Genomic DNA, 24,281 nt, shown 5'->3' with positions numbered 1-24,281 from the left:
CAATAAAATATGTCAACTGAAAATACAAAGAAGCAAAAAACAGTTGGAGACCAGTGTATTGTGAACAATAAATATTCTTAAATTTTAGTATATCTATTTTAATACACAATTCATATGTAAAAATGAAGTCCACTGACTCCAAATACATAGCAAATGTCCAGATTGTACAGGGACAGATTGTCTGAAACTGCAGCAGCATTTTTAACTCTTTGCAGCTCAACACAGATATGCTGCACACCCCACCTTCAGGAAACTTTCTGTAGACTTCCTGCTATTTTTATCAGCATCATAAGTTTGGCCTTGATCTCTCTGGCTGAACTGGTACCAAGTCTTACAAGAAAATCACAAGGAGTGTATGAAGTCTAGAAAGGAAACAGTCAGTTATGCTGACTTTGTTAAAGCTTAGATGCACAGAGTTCAAGGAAGCTGTGTACCTTGCCTGGGCTTACACGAAATAGTTACATAAAGTTTTGTTCGCATTTCTTGCATGATTGTTAATGCTTTTCTCCTCTTGTATTATTTTTATTCTAAGCCAGTGTTACTACCAGTTCCCTGTTATCCTTTTTAAAATCAGGACTGCACTCATTGCAGCTCTGTAAAAAATCTGTATTCCAGTGGATATAGAATCAGCTGGGAAAACACAAAGCATGGATACAAGATTTTGTAGTGATACTATCTAACATTCCTTGCATTATACAAGACTTGGCAAATTCTACTGTTTGTTAAGTTCTCAAATTAAAATGTTATTCAAATTGAGCCAAGATGTAAAATGTTAAAGCTCAGGAGTTTTACAACTCTTCAGCTGCAAGTTGCTTGGCATTGTGATTTTAGGCTCTGCTCATAGTTTCAGGCGTTTTCAATTCAGGCACTTTGTATGAAGATAAGTTACAAAAAAGTGCACCAAGAAAGAGTCTAGCAAGTGTACAGTGTAAAACCAGCCTTCTGAGCACTTGCACATTGAATCACTTGGCCGTGCCAAGTAGTGCTGCGTCCTGCTTCAGCCTTTGTCAGCAGCAGAATGACAAATCCATCATAGGCTGCCCCAAATCAAAGAGAAGCCTGTCATTGCCTGATGAAGTTTGACCAAGAAATCCAAGTTTGAATCAGTCAGGACTCTGACAGCATGCTCTGAGCTGTGGACCTTGCAATATTTGTCCCATTAGATGCAATTTGCTGACAAATATTTATCATGCAAATTAAAAGAAGGGAAACAACTGCCATGTCATCAGCTGTTCCAAGTGTCCTACAGAGAGGCTCAGGCTTTGTGTCAAATGAAGAAGACAAGCATATGATTGTTCCGAAGGAGCAAACAGCAACTCTTAGGAAAAAAATCCATACAAGACCGCCCCAGGTGAAGATTCCTCGCAAGGCAAGAGTCAGGAATAACGGCATGTCGTAAAGGTAATCTGCAAACTAAATACTCAGATAAGTTATGCTGTTTTGTTTTCTGATCCCCTGCAGTTCTTTCAGCTGAATGTGACTCTTAAGTGCTTTCAGATTCACGTCTCTCAAATGCAGAAACTTTCTGTGCTGTCCAAATCCACCTACACTGTTAAGTTAGTTTGCGGTATCTAGAGAATATTTCAAAAGGAATCCCCACTCCTCCAGTACTTCAAAAATAAAATACTATGCTAGACATTTAATCCTTTTGAAAACTGGGCCTTAATGGCTGCACTGAGTATATGCCCATCTTTAAAACCTGACATCAAGTGTAGGCCACAAGTGCTTGAAAATGAGGCCTCAAGTCTCACCTTGGTGTGGACAGGAATCATAGGACTGTGTGATTATTCTTCATTAATGCTAGTTTGTTGGGCTGGAAAATAATATTCCTCTCCACAGTGCTTAATTTAGTCCGTAGATTGAACCAGATTCCACAGTCTTTTCAGGCTCCTACCAGGATGTGACAGGAAAGTAAGATTTGCTTTGGTGATATTCTACACCCTATCAGGAATGGGCCTCACTCGTGCCTTCAGCCCTCATCTCTCAGTCGTTTCCACTGCCTGTCACATCTCTGTGGGAATCCAGCTGGGATTCCAGCTTTAAGAAAGTGCAGAGCCAGCATGGACTGTTTGAATTTGCCAATATCTGGGGAAAAAGACCAGCTCCATTCTAAGCTGGAATCTGATTTGAAATTTTAGAGGCAAGTTAAAATCCTGCAGTTCCAATCCGAGTTCAGTTTTGAAAGTTTTAGCCTGAACCTTTACTAGAAGTTGCTAGACCCAGAAGTGGGTGGTCACACTTCCACCATGGTATTGCCCATATTTGCATAAAAAGGTAATTCACATAATGATAGAAACTGCTTTTCATTGCTAGGTCTCTTTCAATCCTCTCTGTATTATGCACTACTAACTGGGTAAATGTAGATGTATTAACTACTTACATGTTGAGGATGCCCTGCGAAACGCTTGTTGTAATCTCTGATGTCGTGCACAATTTGTTTACTTGGCTTATCTTGTTGCTTCTCACAAGAGAGGTTATCCAGAAGAACCACCTTCATAAGAAAAGATTGGTATTAGCATGGTGTATTTTAACCTCCATTCTAAAGATTCATGTTCTGTAGGACATCTCTTCATAGTCTCTCTCTTGCAAGTGGACCTTTGTCCATCTCCAGCAGTTCCACAATAGCAAGAATATTTTCCTTTTATGACCTCCATCCATCCTTCCAGTAAAACAGGCAGCCTCAGACTGGTGTCAGGTGAGATTAGGAATTTCCATATTGCTTTTTATGGAATGTTCTCCCAGAGATTAAATAAACTATACAAAAGTAAAATGCTGGAGGCCTGTTCAATTATTTTGCAGAGTTGCCTGACATGACATGTCAAATGACAAATGAGAATGGCTGCAGGGTCATTCAAATCTAAATAGGTTTGAAATGCAACAGAAAATAGGAGGATAAATAAAGTTGAGCCTAAGAGTTGACACTTGTAATTTTGTATGTAGATGCAGATGTGAACAAGGGAGGTAAGTCTTACCTTTTGCTTACCTTTTGTCTGCAGAGAGGGCAGGTTATGGCTGCTAACCAGGGACTGTGTTTCCAGTATGTGATCAGACAGGCACCTACCAAAAAAAAAAAAAAAAGGAGAGATATGTGCAATTATATTTCAAACATATTTAGGATATTTAATGTTTACAAGGAAGTTATCAGTAATAAACCCTCTTCTTTCTACAACTCTGTAAAAATGAATGTCATTCTTTGCTTTCATTTTAAGATGCAGTTTTACTCTGCAAAGTGACTGTAAAAATGGAGCCTTAGCTCTCTTATGTAGGTACACGCAGAGGTACATGAACCTCCTAAACGCGACTTTGATTCAGTTTCTTTTCCTGTCAATAGTGTCTTATACCTGGAGCTCCCTTGGCTGAGGTCGAGGCACACAGCAATACAGGCACCCTCAGAGCACAGCACTGGCTCCTGTGGACAAAAGCAGCGCAGCTGCATCAAGGTGGAGTTCCACCAGAGCCTGTTCAGCTTTTACTGGTTATGAGGGTCAGTTACCCCAGATAAACCAATGTGCACAGCCAGGGGACAGCCTGGTGGTGCAGACTTCTGGTGACACAATATGTATCTTGGTGATAAAATGTTGTACATTGTACTTTGCCCATTTGCCTTTTTTTTTCTTACTGTATTTCAGCTCTGTTACCCTTCTGAAACTATGTAGCTCTGAAGAACGAGTTGCTGCTTTCTGTTTAATTCTTCTTAACCTAGATGACTGCTAACTGATTTCCAAATGCAACATCATCTCTTCATATATTAAGGTCTCAGGTGTGAAAGAGGACAGAATCTGAGGACAATAAGATCAGACTGCGCATATAGCTGATAGCAGCAGTTGACATACATGAATGTCAGTGCTGGCAGTAACAGCAAAAACAGCAAAGCATAAATAGCAGCTAATGCAAAGCAGCACAGCTTGACTTTCAGCTCTTGGGCGCAGTGTGCAATGTGACAGGTCAGGAAAAAAATCTCTTAACATTGGAACTGATCAAATTTGACAAGGACCCCAGTGAAAACAGAAGCAGAATGCTGTGTTGCCATTTTGATGGAATTGCTTTATTGAATTGAACAATGCTCTTTGTTCTTAAAAAAAAAAAAAGGCAAGTAGTTTCTTGTAAGCAGTATTATAACAGGAGCCGTCAGTGTGGGGTTTTTCTGCACCCAGACTTTGTCTGTTGTCACTGAAAAGGGGAATATTGGAGAAACTGTGTTTGAAATCAAGTATTAAAATGTTCATGATGCTATAATAACAGTTACATCTTGTATACTAAGACTAGAGATGTTAAATTTGGCCCAAAGGTATTTTTCACGAACCTCTCTCTGACTTGTGCTTTATGCTTTTGTTTCCATTTGAGTGCAGGGTTTTTCTTTATGACTCTTCTGTTTTGTTTGCACATACAGAGCAGTTGGCTGGGCACATGGCTGTGTTTATATCTAAATCCCCATGTGGTTATCTATAAACTCAGTCTGGCAGCCAGCTTCCAGCTTTCACTTGACCTTTTGTGTTAGACAAGGATCACGCCTGACTTGAGGAACTGCTTTGACCCACTGGATCCAGATCCTGTATCGTGATCCGCACGGCTGTATCGCTGTGCCCATGGTGACAGTGGGGCACTGATGGATTCCATGGTTCTTCAAGGGTCTTCAAAAAAGAAGCCCATGCAAATTAAAATTTGCTGTATCCTTTGTTTAGCAGAACAGGAAAAGAAGGGCTCCTCTGAAGCTGACCTATTTGTGCGTTGGTGCATTTTTCATAAACCAGACAAAATCCTGTTTTAATCCAGCCTGCTGCACAGCCTTCCAAGGGAGTCTGTAGATTTCTCTAATATACCTCTGTGGTTATTGTTAATTAGAAAAAAAAAATATTGCTCAAGGATTGCTTTTCAGTTGAACTTCCTGAACATATGGTTCAAACTGAAGCTGAAAATGAAAACCTCAGGACAAACTGTATGAATTACTACTAATAATAAAATCAGACATTTTTTATAAGTCCACATTAATCTTCTTTAAAAGCACTGGGTTGACCACATTTTTTAAATAAAACTTTTGCCAGATTGGAATTTGTTAAGAGAGCTCAGCATTGCCTCAGCTCTGTTCCACAGGGCATCAAGAGAAGTTTTATTTCAGTCACAACAGACTTAGATCTAGGCAGAATGGTTTTGATAAGTAATGTAAATGTAAAGTTTTATTGGTTAAAGACATGAAAAAGAGACATGTTACAGAGGCTGATTCTACAATATAAACATAGTCATAACATATATAATGCATTGCACAGAAATCAGTGCTTTGGAGTGTAAATGATGATGTACTTGAGGAAAGTAAAGCCTAGCTAAATATATACAGCTAATGGTAACAATATATACCAAGCTTGTATATAGTATTTCTCCTCTACAGATCTTAAAATAAAAATAAAGTCCATATCATTATGTCTTATTCACAGATGAAAAAGGGAAAATTAACCAGGCCAGAGAATGAGTAAAGTTGATGATCTTTGTTGTTACGTCTGTCCTTGTACTTGAAACTATGACTTCTGTGACATTATTTGAAACACATTTTGGGGCCATATGCTTACTATTTGTCCTGATGTGAGTTATCCTTTTCCTGTATGTTACAAAACAGTGTTATAAGAACAGGAAACAACCTAAAGTGTTAAATGGTGTCACTCATGAGGTAGATGAGCCCTATGAAGTGTCCCCAGCTGTTGGTGATCCACTGGTTTGATGCCGTTTCAGAGGCTGTAGATAGCGGCTGCAGTGAGGAGTTGTGCTGCGTGAGCATCATTTCAACCTAGAGAAAAATGACACTTCCTAAAGATAAAAATGTGCTTTTATTGCACCAGCATTAACGACACAGTCCCTTGTTCTCATTTATGCTTGGGTCATTTTATAATACTCTCTGTGAAAAAGGCTTGTAAAGTTAACTTGCACTTGCTTTAAGGTCTCTCTAAAATGCCAGAGCAGTAGAATAAGAGCTTTATGGTTCTGACCAGTGTCTTCTGATATGTCTTGCTGTTGCAGTAGCAGATGGTGCTGCCTGCCTGCCCTTCTGCCAGAGATCACAGAGCTCGTGCTGCACAGGAGCCCTGAAGTACCTCTAGGGGTGACAGCAAGGAAACTGATAAGCTGCCGAGGCAGTGAGGTTGTGAATTTCACCTGTAAATTCACTGATCTGTCTCAGAGATCTGAGAAAAACAGTGGTCAATCCAAGTATTCTGGTGGACTTATCCTGCTGCATTTCAAGCAGGCGCAAAGCTCACACAGGCTCTAGTGATGCAGAATGTGGGCTTTAAAAATCCTGAAATCCCCTTTATAAATGCAATTATGAACATAACTCCTTCCACTGTTCTGTGCTTCATCCTTGTATTCTTTGAAAAATTATTTAATTTTTTTAATCCTAACCATATTGGCTTAGCAGCCTCAAAGAAGGCATTTAGCAGACACATTTATCTACAGAATTACAGGTTTACTAATTACTAAAATATTACTTTATCCAGTGACTGTAAGTGCACTGGGTTAGGACAGGAGACCACAGCATAGGCAGCCTCGACAGAAGGACCCTCAAATCTGGATCTGTCCCTTTCCTGTTAAGACAGATTAGGATGGAATAAACAGTTACTGAGCATCCATCATGATGAGATGTCTTTGAACATTTTTCCCCTTTATGACCACACAGATTTACTTTAAAAAGATAAACAGATTAAAATAAGGTTTATACATGACTAGAAACTCACTTTTTGAATTGTTTAATATATAACTTTCACTATTTTTTTGCTTAGAAAGCTTTTACAGGACTACAAAACAAAGTAATTATGCCTTCTTGCTCTAGATCACATCTGCTTTATTTTAGGAAAATGTTTCACATGGGAAGCAAGCCTGTGGAACAGAATCAGACCTGAGCCCAGTGTGGTTTACTCCCAGTTTTCACCGATATAAATACAGGCAGAGCCTATGTTACAGGATAGCTGGGTTTTTATGCTGTTGAGTATTGACATAGAAAAAGACAAGCTGTCTTCCCAAAAGTGAGTTCATGCTTGAAGGTAAGGCTTAAACTCTGTTACATCTCAAACTTTTACAATCACAAACTGCATGATTATTAGACTCTTGATTTTTATAACAGGCTTTTTTTTTGCATAGTTGAATTCAAATTGTGTGTTTTCAGGTGCATTTTACCCATTCCATGAGGTTGTGTTGTAACTTAACAGTATCCTGTAAAATAATCTGTTACCTCTTGTCGTCTTAAGATTTCTTGGGCATTTCATAAGTGGCATCTTGCAGATGCAAAAGCATTGAGCGAATAAAAACACTACTACTGATTTTTTTGGCGGCATAGAAAGATGAGACTACTGTTTCTACTAAGAGAACTTAGATTAATTCCAGGGAGAAGGGTTTGGTCCTGGTTCTTAAACAGAAATTGAGATTGTGCTCAGAAGAGTGCTTTATTCAGTATGAGCACTGCACTGTCAATCCAGAAAACTTACCACAGAATAGATGTCCACAGTTGGTTTCTACTGGGAAAGTAGCTGTCTGGAGACAGATGGGGCAGCTGAAGTCACTGCGATTACTACGTTGCCAAATTTGGAGCAATTCCTGGAAAGAAGTAGTAGAGTTTACAATAAATTAGTACTTTGATTGACATATTCAATTCATTAATAATAATTTACTATGATTAGCAGAGAGTCACAGAAACCAAGTATAGATGTCACGCAGAACCAATCGTTACTTCAGCAGATAATGAAAATTAGGCACAAAGAAATGCTTTGTGTAATCCTACAGAAAGGACCAGTGTCAGAGGTAAAATTATGATGCCACGTTTCTGCTTCCAGTGGTACATCCCAGCACCACTGGATAATATTTATGTTTTGAAAGCCAGTGGAGTTTGCACCACTGTAGCTGTCATTGTTAGTCAGACAGCACCCGAAGTCCACCTCGGTAGCTTTTGGATCTTTTTCCTGCTCCTTTGGAGTCATGTCTATTACTTAAAATACTGAAATAGAGTCTGGTGCATTCTCTGCCTTCCTTGGGTGCCAGAATGGTATCCTTAGTGTGTATCACAGGCTATTTAGCAAAAAGACTCCTTTATTTGAGTAAATAAATTGTTTCCAAAAAATCCTTCCCTTTGCTTAGCAACATCTATAATTAAGAATAATACTGTGCTTTGTTTTTAGAGTAGGAAGATAAGAATTCTGTAAGCTACTGAAATGCTAAAGAGGCATTTTCAAATCCAAAGTGGGCATATTTGTGTTACCATGTTTCTGGAGTACTCTGCAGTATATTCATCTGTGCCAGGATTGTTTGATACAGTGAGAGGTAAAAATAAGTTCTTCTTACTTGATATTGATTCCTCACCACATTGAAAGGTTTTGCTACCTTTATTATGGTGCATTAGATAATCTGTAACAGATGACGGACCTGCCTACTTCTTCTGAGCATACCATGGAAAAACTGTCATTTGACCATATGTTCAGTTGCCATAACCACGAGATCAGTCTTTGAAGAAAATGTAATAATAGTGTGGTTTGTGTCCTTTCTCTCTTGAGATAAAGTTATTTCAATGTTTCTATCAGTCCCAGGAGTAGAGGAACACTTCTGAAATTGGGAGGCAGCTTCCAAGGAAGTTCTTCCACTTCAGGGCAGAGTCTTGACTGTCCTCCACTGCCTAGGCATGTTTAGCGAGGTTCAACAGGAGATGACATCAATTACGATTTTACTTGGTGCTTTGGTCAAAAAATGGTGAACTTCATGTTTCGTAATGACCACAGAGGTCCAGCATTGCATGGAACAGGTATTATTTTTTCATTACTGAAGTAAGGTGTTCAGATAAGATGACAGCATACTTTGAGATTACAGTGTTGCTGTTTGATTCCTGTCCCTTGTTGCCCAACTTGGACTGCTTATTTGTTTTTCAAACACCCAACTGGCATTTGTCTACATGACAGATCAATGAATACTCTTCCAAGTATTTTACCTATTTATAGAAGTTTTTATAAAGAGAAAATTCAATAGATACCGTTTTTTGCATGTCAAATACTGGAAGATCTGGACTGACTGTGAAATTTCAAGCTCATTTGACAACAGACAAAGGTTTTATTTAAGCAATTAACTTTTTAATGTAATAATTCAAAGAAAGAAGAGTGTAGGTCTGCCAAATGAGTGATCAGGAAACTGGGTCTCCTGCCAGAGCCATGTTCACCAAATTAGTAAATTCAAATCAGCACCTTTAATACCAGTCTTTCCTTCCTATAATGAGGATCTGTAAATAAAAACCGGAGGCTTTAAAACAACGTGCCATAATTACTGGGAAAAGTCTTTCTCCTTTACAGTTTGTGAAGTTATAGATGTATTTGTTTCTGATTCTCAACAGAAAAACTTCAGATGCTGAAGGCATTTGCATTGTTTTCAGATTTTCCTCTTTATGCACCGATCAGATGATCTCCTGCTGAGATAACAACCACACTATCACCCAACAAAGCTGGGATGACTGGATACAAATAACTGAAACATGACTACGAACAGACTCAAGTCCAGTATACGGACAGGTGAGCCCCAGGCAAGCAGGTTTTAACACAATGCCGCCTAAAATCCATATGGCACATCACATTCCTATATTTTGACTTCCCATGCAGTACTGATGGGGTCTTTGCAGATTCAGAAGAGTATTATTTCAACTGATAAAAGGTGAAGTAGTTTTCATCAGCTGAGGAACTGCCCCAGAGCAGTTGTGTTTATAAACACTGCGTACATGACAAGCCAATTAGGTATCTACTCTTTATTTTTGCAGACTAGTAACACACACATTTCTTTAGCTTTGACTCATACAACAAAGGGAACCAAATGTGTTTCTGATTATGCAATAGATACTGAGTCAAGGGAAACCCAGCATTCCCAGACCATAACCAATGGAAATTTTGAAAAGCTCTCTTGCCCTCTGCAACCTCAACAAGTTGAAAGTGCTCATGTATTTTGTATTAGAACATGTTGTACAATAATTAACTTACTACATGACTCCTAGGGGACAAATTATTATAGTTTTTTTTTTTTCCAGATGACTCATCTTCTGCTGACTTAATGAGCAATTCTGCAGAAACAGTTTGTGCTGGTCAGAATACAGGAAAATGGAATGTTGCTGTGTTGCCGTATGATACCAGTTCTGGCTGCTGAGGTAAATTACCACACAAAGGGGCTACCAACTCATCAGCTGAGGCCAAGTTGCTGCTGAGGGCAAAATGCTGCAGAGCATTTGAGTTAGAGTTAGGACTCTATGGATTAAAGCAAAGAACCAGAAAATGTTTCTGTACTAATGACAGTAGGTGAAGAACACAGGCATGTATACAATGAAGAAGAATCATTCAAACTCAGTACCATGACACAGCATTTTTTATTTTCTTCTAATCTCTCTCCTACTGAATGAAACAAGGTGGGAAACTCGACCAGCTCTGGCAGGATGACTAACAGGTGGCAGATTTGGAGGAAAAAAAATACGCAGTTCTTTACATTTACTTCAGCTCTTGTAATGGATGCTAGAAATTTCTGAGTTCAACAGGTGCTGTGCATCAAGTACTACGAAATGCAAAGGTAGTATGTCTGACTGAGAAAGTTCTGGTACCATAAATTGTTAGAGAATGAGAGAGTATTCTGGGGAAGCGTCATTAATGTTTCTTTATTCTTCTGTAGGCATCCATTGCTGCAGGGAGGGCAAGATGGCCCTCATCTGACCTGGTATAGCCATTCTTACATCAATAGAGCATTTGGGGGGAAAGAGAGACTTGGAGTCACTGTCAGCAAAGATATCAGTGGCTTTGTCTTCTCCTGAGTAGACAGGCTAGGAAAGACTTGCCAAATCTTTCATTTATTTTTAATAGATTATATGCACATAATCAAATTTCTGATTTATGTAGTCCAAGCCCTTGAAATGGTGTTCAAGTTGTCTTTATACTAGTTAAAAGGGGACCTCCCAGCTGGATCTGATAGAAGGAGAAGACAGATGGTATCTGACATAGCTCTAAGTCTGCCAGAATTAATTTACCACTGCCAAATTCTTGAGCCAGCCTTTGAACATTTGAACTAGCAGATTGAATTAGAGTTGAAGTAGTGATTATGGCAGTTAGTATTTTGTGTCATAAGGCTGTGAGTTTTTCATGGCATTAAATAGCCTTAGCAAAATAAAATATTTAGTGTGACTTTGCCTAAAATGTCAGACTTTTAGAGAGCTTCCTCTCATACAGTAGTTCTACATGTAATTACAAACCGTAATTAAAATTGTCATTCCTGTTAAGATCTTAGGCTGGCAACTTCGAGAGTGCCCATAAAAGTTACTATTTTGTAGCCTTGTATTTGGATCTTGCTGCCTATCGCACCTTTGAAAATTCCAGGCCCAAATAATGCCATGCCGATACTGTAAAGCAGCTTTGGTGAATAAAAAGGGAAAACTATGGAAGTAGTTTTCTATGTAACATATGGAAATTATACTCCTGTACCAATAACATCTCTGCTGTGGGAGAAGTGGGGCAAATTTGCACTGTTTGTCACCAGAAACATCATCTTCCAGTAACTGTTGATGAGCTACAGTCAAGTTAGGGAGTGCCACAATGTATAGTACAGGAAACCAAGTTTGGAAATTCCTTCAGCATTCATACAGGTCACACTGGCGAGGTTTGAAATGAGTCTGTTCCCAAGTTTAAGAGACAGAGGGAAGCTCAAGAGTTCCCAATACTTTACAACCACAGTAATCCCTTTTTGTTATATGGAGGATACCCAAGTCAAGATTTTCTGTTTTATTTTCTTGATACTATTTAGAACACCTAATGGTATATTTTGTCTAAGATTAATCTCCAAAAGCCCTAAAATATTGGTTGTTTAGGCCATATGTTCTTGGGAATCGCACTACACACAGAACGGTAAGGTTAAATGTATAGTCCAGTAGGAGTCAATTTACTTGGAAGAAATGGGACAAAAAAAAACCAAAACACACAAAGTTCAGAAGCAAATTATTTTGAAAAACAGACGTAGAATCCAAAGATGCAGAGAAAGCTTTAAACTCTGACACCTCAAATTTTGAGTGCCACAATTCCTATCTTTCGAGAATCTCCCCCTCCAGCTAATGGACATAAAGTGCCTCTTTATGCAAAAATGCTGAGGGAAAATGTAGCCACCCACTTCAAGAAACATTAGCAAGAAGATAGTAAGTTGAATGTACTGTGACATACATGCTCATATATGACACAAATGGCTTTTGAAAACCTGAATTAGGATTATAGGAGTTGCAGTGGATAACCGTGTACAGTGCTTCGTGTCAAATTTTAAATTTGCTGGTTGGCAAAGACCATGGGAAGTTTACATGTTTGGTTTTTTTTAAAATATAGTTTCAAGTTTTTCTAAAATGGTGTCCTTATGTTTATATTCCTTTCTCAGTGAGCACCACAGGTATTACTGGCTTTTGGGATCAGATTTGAAAACAAATTCTCAATGTAGGTACCTCATCGGGGGCCAGGCCTTGAAACTGTTCAAGCCCAGAAGTTCCCTATGTGACAATCATGTTTTGGAGAAAAAGCAGACCTTTTCAAATCTGGACACATCTTTTGACTTATAATGATAACTGAGCATTTCAGAAAATAATTCTAGTAGAAATCTCCAAAATCAAGCCTCTTGTACTAAACCACAGCAACTAGACTTGATGCATTTTTAATTCTTGCATGCAAAAGAAAGGTGTGCAGTAATGATCAGACTGTTGACTGTGAAACCAGAAGCTCCTGCCTATAAAGCTTTATCTCTGTGACACAGCTCAGCTCACAACATCTTTCAGTTTTACCACAAGGAAATTTAGTTTTAAAGCATCAGGGATGAGTCCGTTCCCATCAGCATGTTTGAAGAAAAGGAATTAAAGTTTCAAAAGCACTCATCAGATTCAAGTGCTAACAAACATTTATTCATTTTTCCTTGAACATGTGACATTGTTTAGAAGATAACTTGCTTTGAGGTTTAAACTTTTTAGGAAGGCATGATACAATGAGACCTCTTGGTCAGATTCCTTTGTGAGCAGCTGCTCTATGTCTCAATTACAAGGCCAGTTAAGATGATCAGGGAGAACACACTGGACAGCTCATTATTTGACTATACATATTTAATCCAATCACAACCAAATTAAAAATATGACATATTTTAAAGGGAAGAATTGGTTCATGCAAATTCTCCAAAAGTAATCTAGTGATTAAAAGTACAAGTAAATACTTCAATTATTTATTCATAATCATTCTAATGAACACTTTCTACCATGGTTTGGAAGACCTACATAAAGTTGGACTTACCATTCCTCTTCCCAGAAATGTCTGAGAGGAGCTGAGCAGGTTACACCTGCTGACAGTGTTAGTGTGGAAGAATTCATTAAGGACAGCTCTGCGTCTGTGTCAATTATTAACTTAGTTGCCCAATGGCAAGGGTCTGTCAGGTTTTCTGAATTACAGTCATGAAAGAAATGTGGTGGGGGTTTTTTTTCCCCTCAAATACAGGTAGTCTGAAAAAAAAAAAGGGGGGGGGGGGAACACAAAATAGGAAAAACCAAACAAAACCAAACCAGCCCTCCCTTTCTAAAACATCTAAATAAATATTTCCCCAAAAAAGCTTTTTAACATAACTGAAAAGATACCTGAACGTAATAAAAAATTTGCATTACTGTTTTTAAATATTAACTTGATCAAGGACACACTGCAGGTATTTTGATCACCTGATAGAGTAGCAGCTTATCAGTACTGTTGTGAAACAGCCTTAAAAACCTGCCAGAAACTTACAATACTTTGGATTTGCATAGCTGCAGAGTTAGATTGTGTAACATAATATTGTCCAGTTACTCAAGTGAAGTGTACAATTGAATCAGAAAGTCTAAGATGCTAAAATAATTTTAATAAATTAGCATATATGCTTCATAAGGTATTTATGCTTTGTCATGCTTTGTGGTCCTTAAGAAAGGCTTGATTTCTGTAAAGGTGTTCTCCAGTTTAATGCAGAAGAATTAATAAGGAAACCTATTAAGGGCTCTGTTTTGTGCAGTGTTAACCGTCCTGATCCTGATTCAAGAAGGCACTGAAGCACATGCCTAATTTTCTGCCCTCAGGTAACACATAATCTCTTATGGAGGGCTGGAGTGTGAGTCAGTAATATGGGAATAGAAATATGCTTTGAACATAAATAATGCCCCTGGCTTTGCTGCTGAAGCACTGATAAGCCAAACAAAGTACTTTTCAAAGACTAATAACTGGACGGGATTTGTTGCATAAACAAAGCTCCTTGTTAGTCACCAGCCCCCAGGACATCTTCCTCACTTTGTCACAGATAAATTAGCCACAAATGAAATACTGTATGTGATTTCCTGCCCTGAGTACACAGGCATGCTCGCATGCCAGTGTGATAGCTGTCAGTTATTATTTATCCAAACATATATACAAATCTACAGTGTGATTTATTTCCTTATTAAAGGCGCCAAACTGACACATGCAGAAGCTGGAGCCATTTCTTTATCCTGAGAACTGACACAGGGTAAGCAGTGCCATCCTCTCCAGGCTCTTCTGTAAAACGCTTCAACCCGGTGAACTCCTCAGATATCTGAGCATAGCTCTTGCTCTCCAACCTTTTCCCAACTACTCTGCTTACCATGTTAAATTCATAAATGCTGCTAACATAGATGCCAGTTATTCCTGTGTTTTTTTGAGACAGGAATGTTTATACACTGGAAAATCAGTTTGAATGTATTAAACCTTTTTTAGCTAGGGCACTTAAGCATTTGGTTAGTACTTACTAAAAAGGGATTTGAATGGTTTTAATACAGAGGTGAAACTGCCTCTAACTAAATAACAGCAATTTGACCATACCTGTTTGCCAGAGGAAGACACTTTAAATAAAAGCAAGGTTCCTTTCTCATTGCTCCAGAATATTTTGACAAGTTAATAGACACCAGAAAATCTCTTAAACTTCTGTGAATCCATATGTTAAAACAGTAAAACTCTGATTGCCCAAGGCCAGCCATTCCTATTGTTTTGCTAACTTTTTTGGTCCCAGTACATGCCTGAAAGTTGTAATCCTGGATCCATTTTGTCTAATTGTGGGTTGGGATTTTTTTGGTGCTAATCTTTGGTTGAGGCCTCAAAGCATAACTACAGTGCAAGTAATACTGTTCACTAAGTTTGTCATTTTGGCTTTGGAGTTTGAGCTGGCAAACACGTGCCTGAGTTATTTTGTGTAGATGAATAGTCCCATCAAAACCAAAAAGTCTATTCATGCCAACCACTTGTATTATTGCACTATTAATTCCCAATTTTACAAATGAGATTCCTTAGTCTACTCCACAAAAGCCTGCCCAACCAAAAACTGGGCCTGAGAAGTGTAAAGATGGGATTGAGAAGCATAAAGATATGAAATAACACTTCCTGGCAGTGTTTTGGAGCAGGGCCTATGTGATGGCATTTGACACAAACCAGGGGGTTTTCAGCTGAGATGGAGTTTTGCATTATGAGCTCTCTGTGTGTGCCAGCTGTGACCTAATTCCAGGCTGGGATGTGAGAGTGGGGCTGCTGGCTTCACAGTGTTCTGCTAAAATGAGGAGCTAAACCCTCAGAACCGCTGTGAACCCAGTTCCTCTGAAAGAGCAAAACATGTTAGAGCAGCTGTCAGTGAAGAGCATCAGGAAAGCAAGAGACAAGTCTCTTTAAATAGAAACATAAGTGAACAGCTAGTAAAATCAGACAATTGTAACTTTTATCTTAAAAGATTATGCAAGTGCAAAATGTAATTTTATTAGAAATGCCAATAAAAATAATTGTAACCTCCTTGGCACTGCTTAGAGGGAGCAATCTGTTAAAAAGAGGCTTAACTCCTCCCTGCTGAAGAGTTGGCTTTCACTCCTTGGAATATGCTATATCAAGAGAACCTTAAAATTTGAAAGAAAATGTGTCTGAAACTATTAATGCTTCTTTTCAAAGGAAAAAAAAAAAGAAAAATGATATTGATATAAAAATTATGGGAAATCTGAACTCAGTTTTGACAGGTGCATGCTAACTTGCTTATTCAATATATAAATGTTGTGGTGAGTATCATAACAATTCATCTTTTGCTTCACATACATACAGCCACCCTACTCTGTTTAGCTATGGTTGGGTTTTAGACATTTCTGTGTTATTTAATAGCAAGTGATAGCTATGACATTTTTACCTGGTGTTTCTATTTTTGAACACAGACTTTTCTTCTTCAACTAGAGAATACCATTTAAATACTCCATTTAAAAATACATCTTTTAGTAATTTGTCACATCAGCTTACAGATGTTGAGAAATAAATATGCTTTAATAACTTAGCTGTTAATTTGGAAATGAACAAGTTATCAACACTTTATTCAGTGAACTTTGTATACTGATGATAATGTTTCCGAACAATAAGATAATGATATATGATAGGTACAATGGAACACAGAGTTTTGAAAATGATTTTGTATTTGGAGAGACTAGAGATATTACCATAATTAGCTTATCTGTGCAAGACTACATGGCAGTACCTGGCACAGAATCAATGTAAAGGGATTACTCCTTTTTTACTCCTGAAAAAAAACATGCTCATGAGCTTACGCACAGGGTAATCCTGGACTGTGGTGAAAACTGGAGGTATTTGGTGCATAACAGTAAATAAGTGCAAGGATATTCTCAGGATCAGCAGCTACAGACCAAGTGGCCTCGTTGGGACACAAAACCACCTGCCAAGCCAGTGCCTTACTCAAATGAAGTCACAACATTGTGCTGCCTTTTCAATGCACCTGTATAAACAGGATTTGAAAACAGATGAATGTGGATTTGTTTGTCACAAGTACATCTCTGCAACAGTTCACATCCCAGTACTGAATTGTGACTGGCACCAACTGAAATTGTAGCTGAGAAATTTAAGACATGTGAACTTGTAAAGCCAGGGGCTGCTACCATGACAGTGCAAACAGTTCCGTGATGTCAATTAATGTCAGCTTGCTAATACTGGAATTGCCAAAGCCCACTTTCACTTGTGACCTTGTTCACTGAAAAAAAAAAAGAGCACCAAAATAGAAGTGCAGGTATCTGCGAGAAAGTAAACAAAAAGCCAGAAATAGAAAAGCACAGATATGGGGTTGACCAATGTTAGAGAAACAACCGAGGCAGGCGGGAACATGCCAGGAGGGAAGGTTACAGTGACAAAGTGAGGTCTCGTTGAGGAGAGATTATGTCCTAGAGTTTAAATATTTTTATCCTGCTCAAGTCACCGTTCATAAAAGTTCCTGATTTTCAGAGGTTTCGCTGAGATAATCAAGGTAGGTCATTCTTTGGAGATGTGAACTATTTATTCTCCTGCTGTGTGAATCCAAAAGGTACAATTACAAAGATCTGGTGACAGTCTTTTTTATAAATGTAGGTAACTAGTTTTCCACCTCTGACCTGCTTTGTTTCCACTATAACTTTTAATGGAATTTAACGAGATACCATTACTTCTGGCTCTGTGGTATTATTTCCACCTTTTCTCTACCTTCCATTATACTAAAGCAGGGGTAATCCGTCATCCTCTGCATTCATCTTTTCCAGCTCTTTCAGGAGTGACTAGGTAAGGTAGCTCTCATATAGTCCATCTACTACTTTTTGACGTTGCAAGTGAATTGTTTTCCCAGAAGAACTTAGAGACAGTGGACTGGCCAGAGGCACATTTATAATCTAAAAAGAAGACACCTCTCTGCAAAGCCTGTGGTTCTGAAAAGTACTAAGGTGAGTAAATTAACAATTGCTTCAAATCAAGTCCAAGCAGCCTCTCTGTCCACTCAGCTCCTTCTTTCTTTTCTTCCTCCAATATAAGATAAACTGTCTAGGGCGACTCTACCAGCTATTGTTTATTTGTCGTATGCATGAGATTAACAATAGCTTCCTACTTTGCAATTTAATATTCTCTATATTAAAATGTGATCTGCATAGCTTATGTTAGCAATATTGTTAAAGTAACAGCTGTTTTAGTTTATCAGTGACTACTTCACTGACATATGATAAACCTTAATTAATATTTTTATAAGTACTTGCTATTTTTTCCTAAACTACTATAATAAACTAAATATGCTAAAGTAATAACACAATAATTGTGTTATCATTATTCTGTTGTTATTATTACTATTACTATATTATTATAAAAGGTGCAGATGCAGTTGTACACTATATACACGCTCATTTTAGCATACGGGCTTAAGGTATCTCCACCTGAAATTTCGTAAACAAGGACCCCAGAATTACTGCAGTCAAAACAAATTTAATTTCAAGACAGACTAGAAATGGCAGTCTAAGCCAGTTTTAATGAGGTGACTATTTCTTACCACCATTCAGTTTGTGAGGATCAAAGAAAATATTGAGATGTGCTAAGAAAAGTGTAATGAAGAGCATAAGTTGCTCAGGAATTCCAGGAATCCCACTTGCTTAAACAGTCTTCTATTAAAAGTGAGTGTTCTCATAGTTGAATGGCTTCCACAAAGAGTCTCAAGTGATGAACGTATTTCTGTCTAATGTGAAAATACTTGAAAGATGCTTATTCCATGTGAAAGTATTTCCACCTTTCAGAAAAGCCTGAATACAAGACTCCCTTGATGAATATACTCTCATACAAGGTATTAATTTTCAGAATGAATATACAAAATATCCAGAATTCCTACTCTTTTGATTACAAATAGATTATAGTGACTTTCATCTCAGCCAGACAAAACATTTCTGAGTATTCTACAAAATAGACACTACAGTTATATGATGAAAATTTTTACATTCATCATCATGACATTGCTCCCATTTCCCTTGGGGCGTAGTTGACCTGGAAAATATCATAGAGCATCCTCAGCAAAAAACACATCACAGCACAGTAGTCAGTCTTGTTGGCTGTGAAATATAGACATACCCTATATAGTTGTCCTATTCTCCCCCTTACCTATAAAACACTAATAACAGTAGCTGCTGCCCTCACCAAAAATCATATGAGAACATCGACCTAAAACACTGTGAAATGGTTGGCTACCCCAGTAGTATTTCAGCCATCAGGACTGTCTCTTTTTGCTGTTTGTGTTTTTATCCTTTCTTTTTATGTCTTCCAGCTGTTTTTTCTCAGAAATAAGGAGGTTGCCAGTGTCATGTGCCCAAACAGCTCCTTTTCAGATCATGGTAAGATTTTCTCTGTACCTCAACCACTCCCCGCTCTGGTAGTTACTGATTTTGTAAAATTTAATTTATGAGAAGATTGGAAAGCAATCATGGAATAAGCCATTTCTCCCCCAGCCCTGTTCTTACACGCGAATGGAGGAAGCAATGGGTTGGGGAGGCTCTCACAGCTGACACGGGTCTCTTGGGTAACTTTTTTTCAGGCCCTGAGGGTACATCAGAAAACACAAGACTGTGAGTGCTGACTGCCAGTGACCTGCAAAATCTTGCAGTTTTTGGAAACCTGTTCCATCTCCTGTGTAATCAGGAAACATAAACCTGTGTGAGACCAGCAAGGTACTGATAATCTTCAGCCAGGCAAATAATGCAAGACCCCATTAGTGCACTTTTTCTTCATATTTTTGATTTTTAGGTGTTCACTTATGCTGAATAATCTTTGTCTGATTGTAATAACTTCTAAATTGGCAACATTTAGAGAATAAACAGCCAGTGCTTTTTCACAAAAGTCTAATAACTGCCAACACACATACAGCCTGATTCAAAAGGATGCGGCAGTGTACATGGCAGGAAGATGTAAGAGATGATGACAGGACGTGAAGGGACATGTGGCCCAGGGAATACAGCAGGTACCAAATCCGTTTGTATTGTGTGATAATTAACTGCACACATTTTGGCATTTGATTAGTTTCTAGTTTCTGCCTCTGAAAAATTCATACATGTTTCAGTGCCACACAACATCACAAGGCTTATTTGATTATTCTAAAGCTTTTGTAAGATGCTTGGGAAGTACAGATTTCCATTAATCCTGTCAGCCAATCTACTACATATGACTTAAAAACTGAGGATCATGTTTCATCTGTCTTCTAGTGGCAAGAAAAGTGCAAGTTACATAACTAACCACCAAGTGTCACTGTTCAGTATTTCTACATTCTGATGTCTTTGTTCCCAAGTGCTTAGAAAACACCTTTTACGTGCCGATCTCTAAATGACGATTTTCTAACAAGAATAAGAATATTGTTACACTACAAGAGACATGCGTATCTGCCACACAAGGTACGGGAAAACTCACGTGTCTGGATATGCAGCGTTCTTGAGTAAGTCATCAATTGATGTCTGAGCCAAATATTGTTCATATTACTGGATATATAATAAAGTTCAATGGAAGTAATAATTTAAAAAAAAAACAAAACAACAACCACCACCAAAAACCACACACATACACAAAACAAAACCTTAGGAATTTGATTTTATTTTTAAGCCTAGCAATTTAAATTATTGTTGCAAATGCCATTCTTTTTTGCTAGGCAAGGTAGACAGCCCTTACTGAGAGACTGTCAGGTGCTTTGTCGAGAAGGAAAAGGATGTACTATCAAAAAGAGTGAACACATTTTAAATAACTTCCTATTGCAATAAGTAATTTAACCTGACTTAAAATGCAGCGACAGTGGACATTGGTGAAAGAAACAGGCAAAGGTTTTCCAGAAATCCAAGTCCACTCTCGAGCCTTTATCAATTCTGGACAGCACTGTGACGGGAGACAGTCATGTAAATAATGTCTCTGTCATCCATCACAATTTTAATTCCTGTAAGTCAAAGTAGAATCAGTAACAGAAAATTAAAGCATGTATCTTGAAGCTGTGCGAGCGAGCACAAGCAGGACACAGGAACAACCACAAAACCATGGATGAATTGCAAAAAGTAAATTTATTTTTGTTACCTTGCCAACCAGAGGGTCCCCAAAGCAGCACCCAGGCAGAGGTACCCAAGTGGGGACACAGGCGCTGCGGAGCTCAGCCCATGTGACAGGATCACCAAACCTGCTGCTTTCACCTGATTTCAAGGGTTCACACAAGTTGTAGTTTACTACTGTGCTTCAATCTTGCTAACAGGAGAGCAGGAATCTCAGGTATGCATCTAACACAGAGGTTCTACTTTTCAAGCGCACAAAACAACAATTAGTATGATATGTGTTTTTCTACATCTCAGCTGCAAGTTGCTTGACTGTGCTTACAGTCCTCCTCGCCAATCTTCCATTATGTTGCCACATTAGCCAAAAAAAGAAGAGCATATGATGCCTATAACAGCTACTCAAGCTGTTTAGTCTGCTCAGGCTGACCTAAATGCTGATGTGTTTAATGCCATCCTGCACATTGCAGTAAAAACAGCAAGTGTAAGAATCTTCATAAAACAGAATTGGTTAACAAAAAAATAATGGTTCAAATCAATTAGTAAAAGAGGCAGTTGGAGAGAAAAGTCACTGAAGTTCTTGTCACAGAGGGGGCTCTGCCACAACCTAGCTCCTCGGCCCCACACGGCAGACATGACCATGGTGTATGGTCACAAACCTTTGCCAGGAGATGAGCGGATGTGGTGAGCTTATAACTTCCAACCACAAAGCCTCCTGACAGCCAGAGGTGAGCTGCCACGAGCATGACTCGACATTCTCTGCTGCTTCTCATTCTGCTTTGGTTAAACTCCTCCCGAGCAACACCATGCAATTATTTTTTTTGCAACTTTCCTTTCCCGTTTTGTATTTTACTAGCACAAACCTTTTTGAATAAACCTTTCCTGACCATACAATTGCAAATACTGCATTCTTATAGCCATCTGAGACCTGCCGGAAGCACAGCTCCTTGTGCCATCCCACTTGGGTCGGCTTTTGGTAGAAGCAGCTTCTACTACCCTGTAGCCTTCTAATTAAAATTTCCACTTGCTTATGAGATAAAAAAATGCATTCTGCTGCTGCAAGGATCTCAGCTTAGATAATAATATTTTCATTGCAAAGCAACAACATGGTCATGCAGGGAGCATAAACCACCCAGAACCTGAGGTCACCTGCAGCTCAGGATCAGACGTAGCCACTTGGAAGTCCAAATTGGTGCTGAGGCACAAACCCAGAGCTTGTGTGTCCAAGGCCACCTGCCCCCACTGACCAGGGACACCTCAGCAAACACAGCCATTTGGAGTGCTGTGGCACTGGGATTTAGGGGTTGCTAAATGGTCTTTGGGTGGTGGACATATTCCCCTATGGAGGAGTCACTGTGGACCCCACTGTGCCCATGGATTTGCAGCTGACAGGCACGCTCCTGGGAGCTGCTAATGGCAGAAATTAAAGTAAAAGTAATGATGCTTCTAAAGCTTTTGTAAGATGCTTGGGAAGTGCAGACTTCCACGAATCCTGTCAGCCAAGCTACTACATATCATCAAAAACCTGAGGATCATGTTCTACCTGTCTTCTAGTGGCAAGAAATGTGCAAGTTACATAACTAACCACCAAGTGTCGCTATTCAGTATTTTTACATTCTGACGTCTTTGTTCCCGAGTGCTTAGAAAATACCTTTTAGATGCGGGCCTGTAAATGGCCACTCCATTGAAGCTCAGCCCTAGGCCTTGAGCAGAGTCCCAGCCATGCCTATGCGTGGCCATGGACTCCACAGATCTGGACTGTGACCTGTGGAGCAAATTCCCAGTATGACCTTAGAACTAACCAGTGATGATGCAACTGTGCCTTACTCTGGTTGACCCTGCTGGGCCCGACCCTGATCAGCAGGTTGCCTTCTGGGCTTCACCTTGCAGTTGCCTCATCACCGTGAACTTGACGGACGACCTGAACTCACAGTTGAACATGGCTGGACCTGCCCCACTCACCTTTCTCGGGTTCTGCGGGTTGAGGTCTGGCTGGTGAAGCCCCTTCCTTCCTGGCTCTGTTCTCGCTTTTGACTCCATGTTCCCCGGAAAGCAGGCAGCTTTTGCTGCTCCTTGGCTTACGTAGCATAAACCCAGGAAAGAGGAGTTGCCTGTAAAAAGTGTAGAAATAAAGCAAATGTGTAAGAGGTTGAATCTGCAGAGAAAGCACATGTGAAATCAACAAGCTGAAACGCAAAATTATATGTTCCTGTGAAATGGGTTGTAAGAAACTGGGTAGAGGTTGGTAGGAAGTGACCGACACTAGGATGTGATACTTCCTGAGAAGGGAAAGGACACAAAATAATACAAAGGAGGAGCAGTAAGCAAATGAAGAGGGGTAAAAGAAAAATTAACAAAAACTAGTAGAAATTATAAGAGAGGACTAATATTAAAAGGCAAAAATGAGCATGTGGAACAGTACAAATCCTAGCACAGAAGTCTCCAGGATTTTAGACCAAAATCCTTTTATTCCTTATTATATTTTTAATAATAATAATTTCCCATAATCTTCCATGGCAACCAAATCTCTTTAAGAACCTTTGGTGAAGGAAACAGTAAAAGGCTTTCCAGAAATCCAAGTCCACTCTCGAGCCTTTATCAATTCTGGACAGTGTTATGAGGGGAAATAGTCATGTAAATACTGTCCACGTCATCCACCACAACTTTAATCTCTGGGAGTCAAAGTACCATCAGTAACAGAAAATTAGAGCATGTGTCTTAAAGTAGAATAGCCAAAAAAAGAAGAGCATACAACGCCCAGACTGACTATTATTCAAGTTATTTAGTCCACTCTTAGGGTGACCTAAACACTGATGTGTTTTAATGCTACCCTGCACATCACAGTAACAACAGGCAATGTAAGAATCTTCATAAAACACAATTAGCTAACACAAAAAAGGTTCAATTCATAAAAGAGGCTGTGGGAGAGAAAAGTTGCTGAAGTTCTTGTGCTGAAACAGTAGAGGGACAGAGTAATCGCATCTTCTTAGTGTAAGGTGCTTAGACTTTTCTCTGGAGTGTCTGAGACAGGGTATTATAGAAGACAAGATCTCTGTGGAGACTTGGAGCTACCAGGGGTCACTGATCCCCCTCGCTGGTGGGTGAAAACTGCCAGCCGTGAGACACCGAGTCTGGTGGAGTTTGTGTTGCACTAACGCTAACCTTTGAGGCTGCGGAGAAAGGAAAAAACCCGACAATTAAAAAGAGGTTTAACTGCCACAGGCCTTAATGCCACCTGCGCTGTTGGACATGTGCACATTGCCTCACCTCCTGGAGAAGCATTGCAATTGTTGCTCATCAGCTTTGCACATAAGCGCTTTCCATCCTTCACCTCTCCAAAAGAATTGGGTTTTGACTAATTTAACATTGGTATTAAAAAAAAAAAAAAAAATCCGTATCCTGCTCTGAAAGCAACATTTATAGCTGGTACAGG

The 24,281-nt window shown here is 39.1% G+C and overlaps 1 protein-coding gene and 1 long non-coding RNA gene across 3 annotated transcripts; one reads left to right on the top strand and one right to left on the bottom strand.

Annotated features, from left to right (window-relative positions):
* Nucleotides 1-1,018: 1,018 nt before the first annotated feature.
* Nucleotides 1,019-22,937, bottom strand: LOC309439604 (E3 ubiquitin-protein ligase RNF170-like). The gene is made up of 5 exons (XM_082052365.1): nt 22,811-22,937; nt 7,467-7,575; nt 2,984-3,057; nt 2,381-2,491; nt 1,019-1,413 (listed from the first exon to the last, which is right to left on the bottom strand). The coding sequence occupies exons 1-5, from the start codon at nt 22,886-22,888 to the stop codon at nt 1,108-1,110; spliced, it is 678 nt and encodes a 225-aa protein (XP_081908491.1). The 5' UTR covers nt 22,889-22,937; the 3' UTR covers nt 1,019-1,107.
* LOC309439605 lies at nt 16,951-21,659 on the top strand. Of its 2 annotated transcripts, XR_014184038.1 has the most exons (4): nt 16,951-17,298; nt 17,567-17,743; nt 19,099-19,165; nt 19,366-21,659. It is a non-coding gene; the product is annotated as an uncharacterized lncRNA (long non-coding RNA). The 2 variants fall into 2 exon arrangements; XR_014184039.1 differs by lacking the exon at nt 16,951-17,298 and having other exon boundaries at nt 17,531-17,743.
* Nucleotides 22,938-24,281: the final 1,344 nt, after the last annotated feature.

This window comes from Streptopelia decaocto, assembly GCF_964273445.1.
Source record: "Streptopelia decaocto genome assembly, chromosome: 5".
Lineage (NCBI taxonomy): Eukaryota > Metazoa > Chordata > Aves > Columbiformes > Columbidae > Streptopelia > Streptopelia decaocto.
This window is presented reverse-complemented; position numbering and strand designations above follow the sequence as displayed.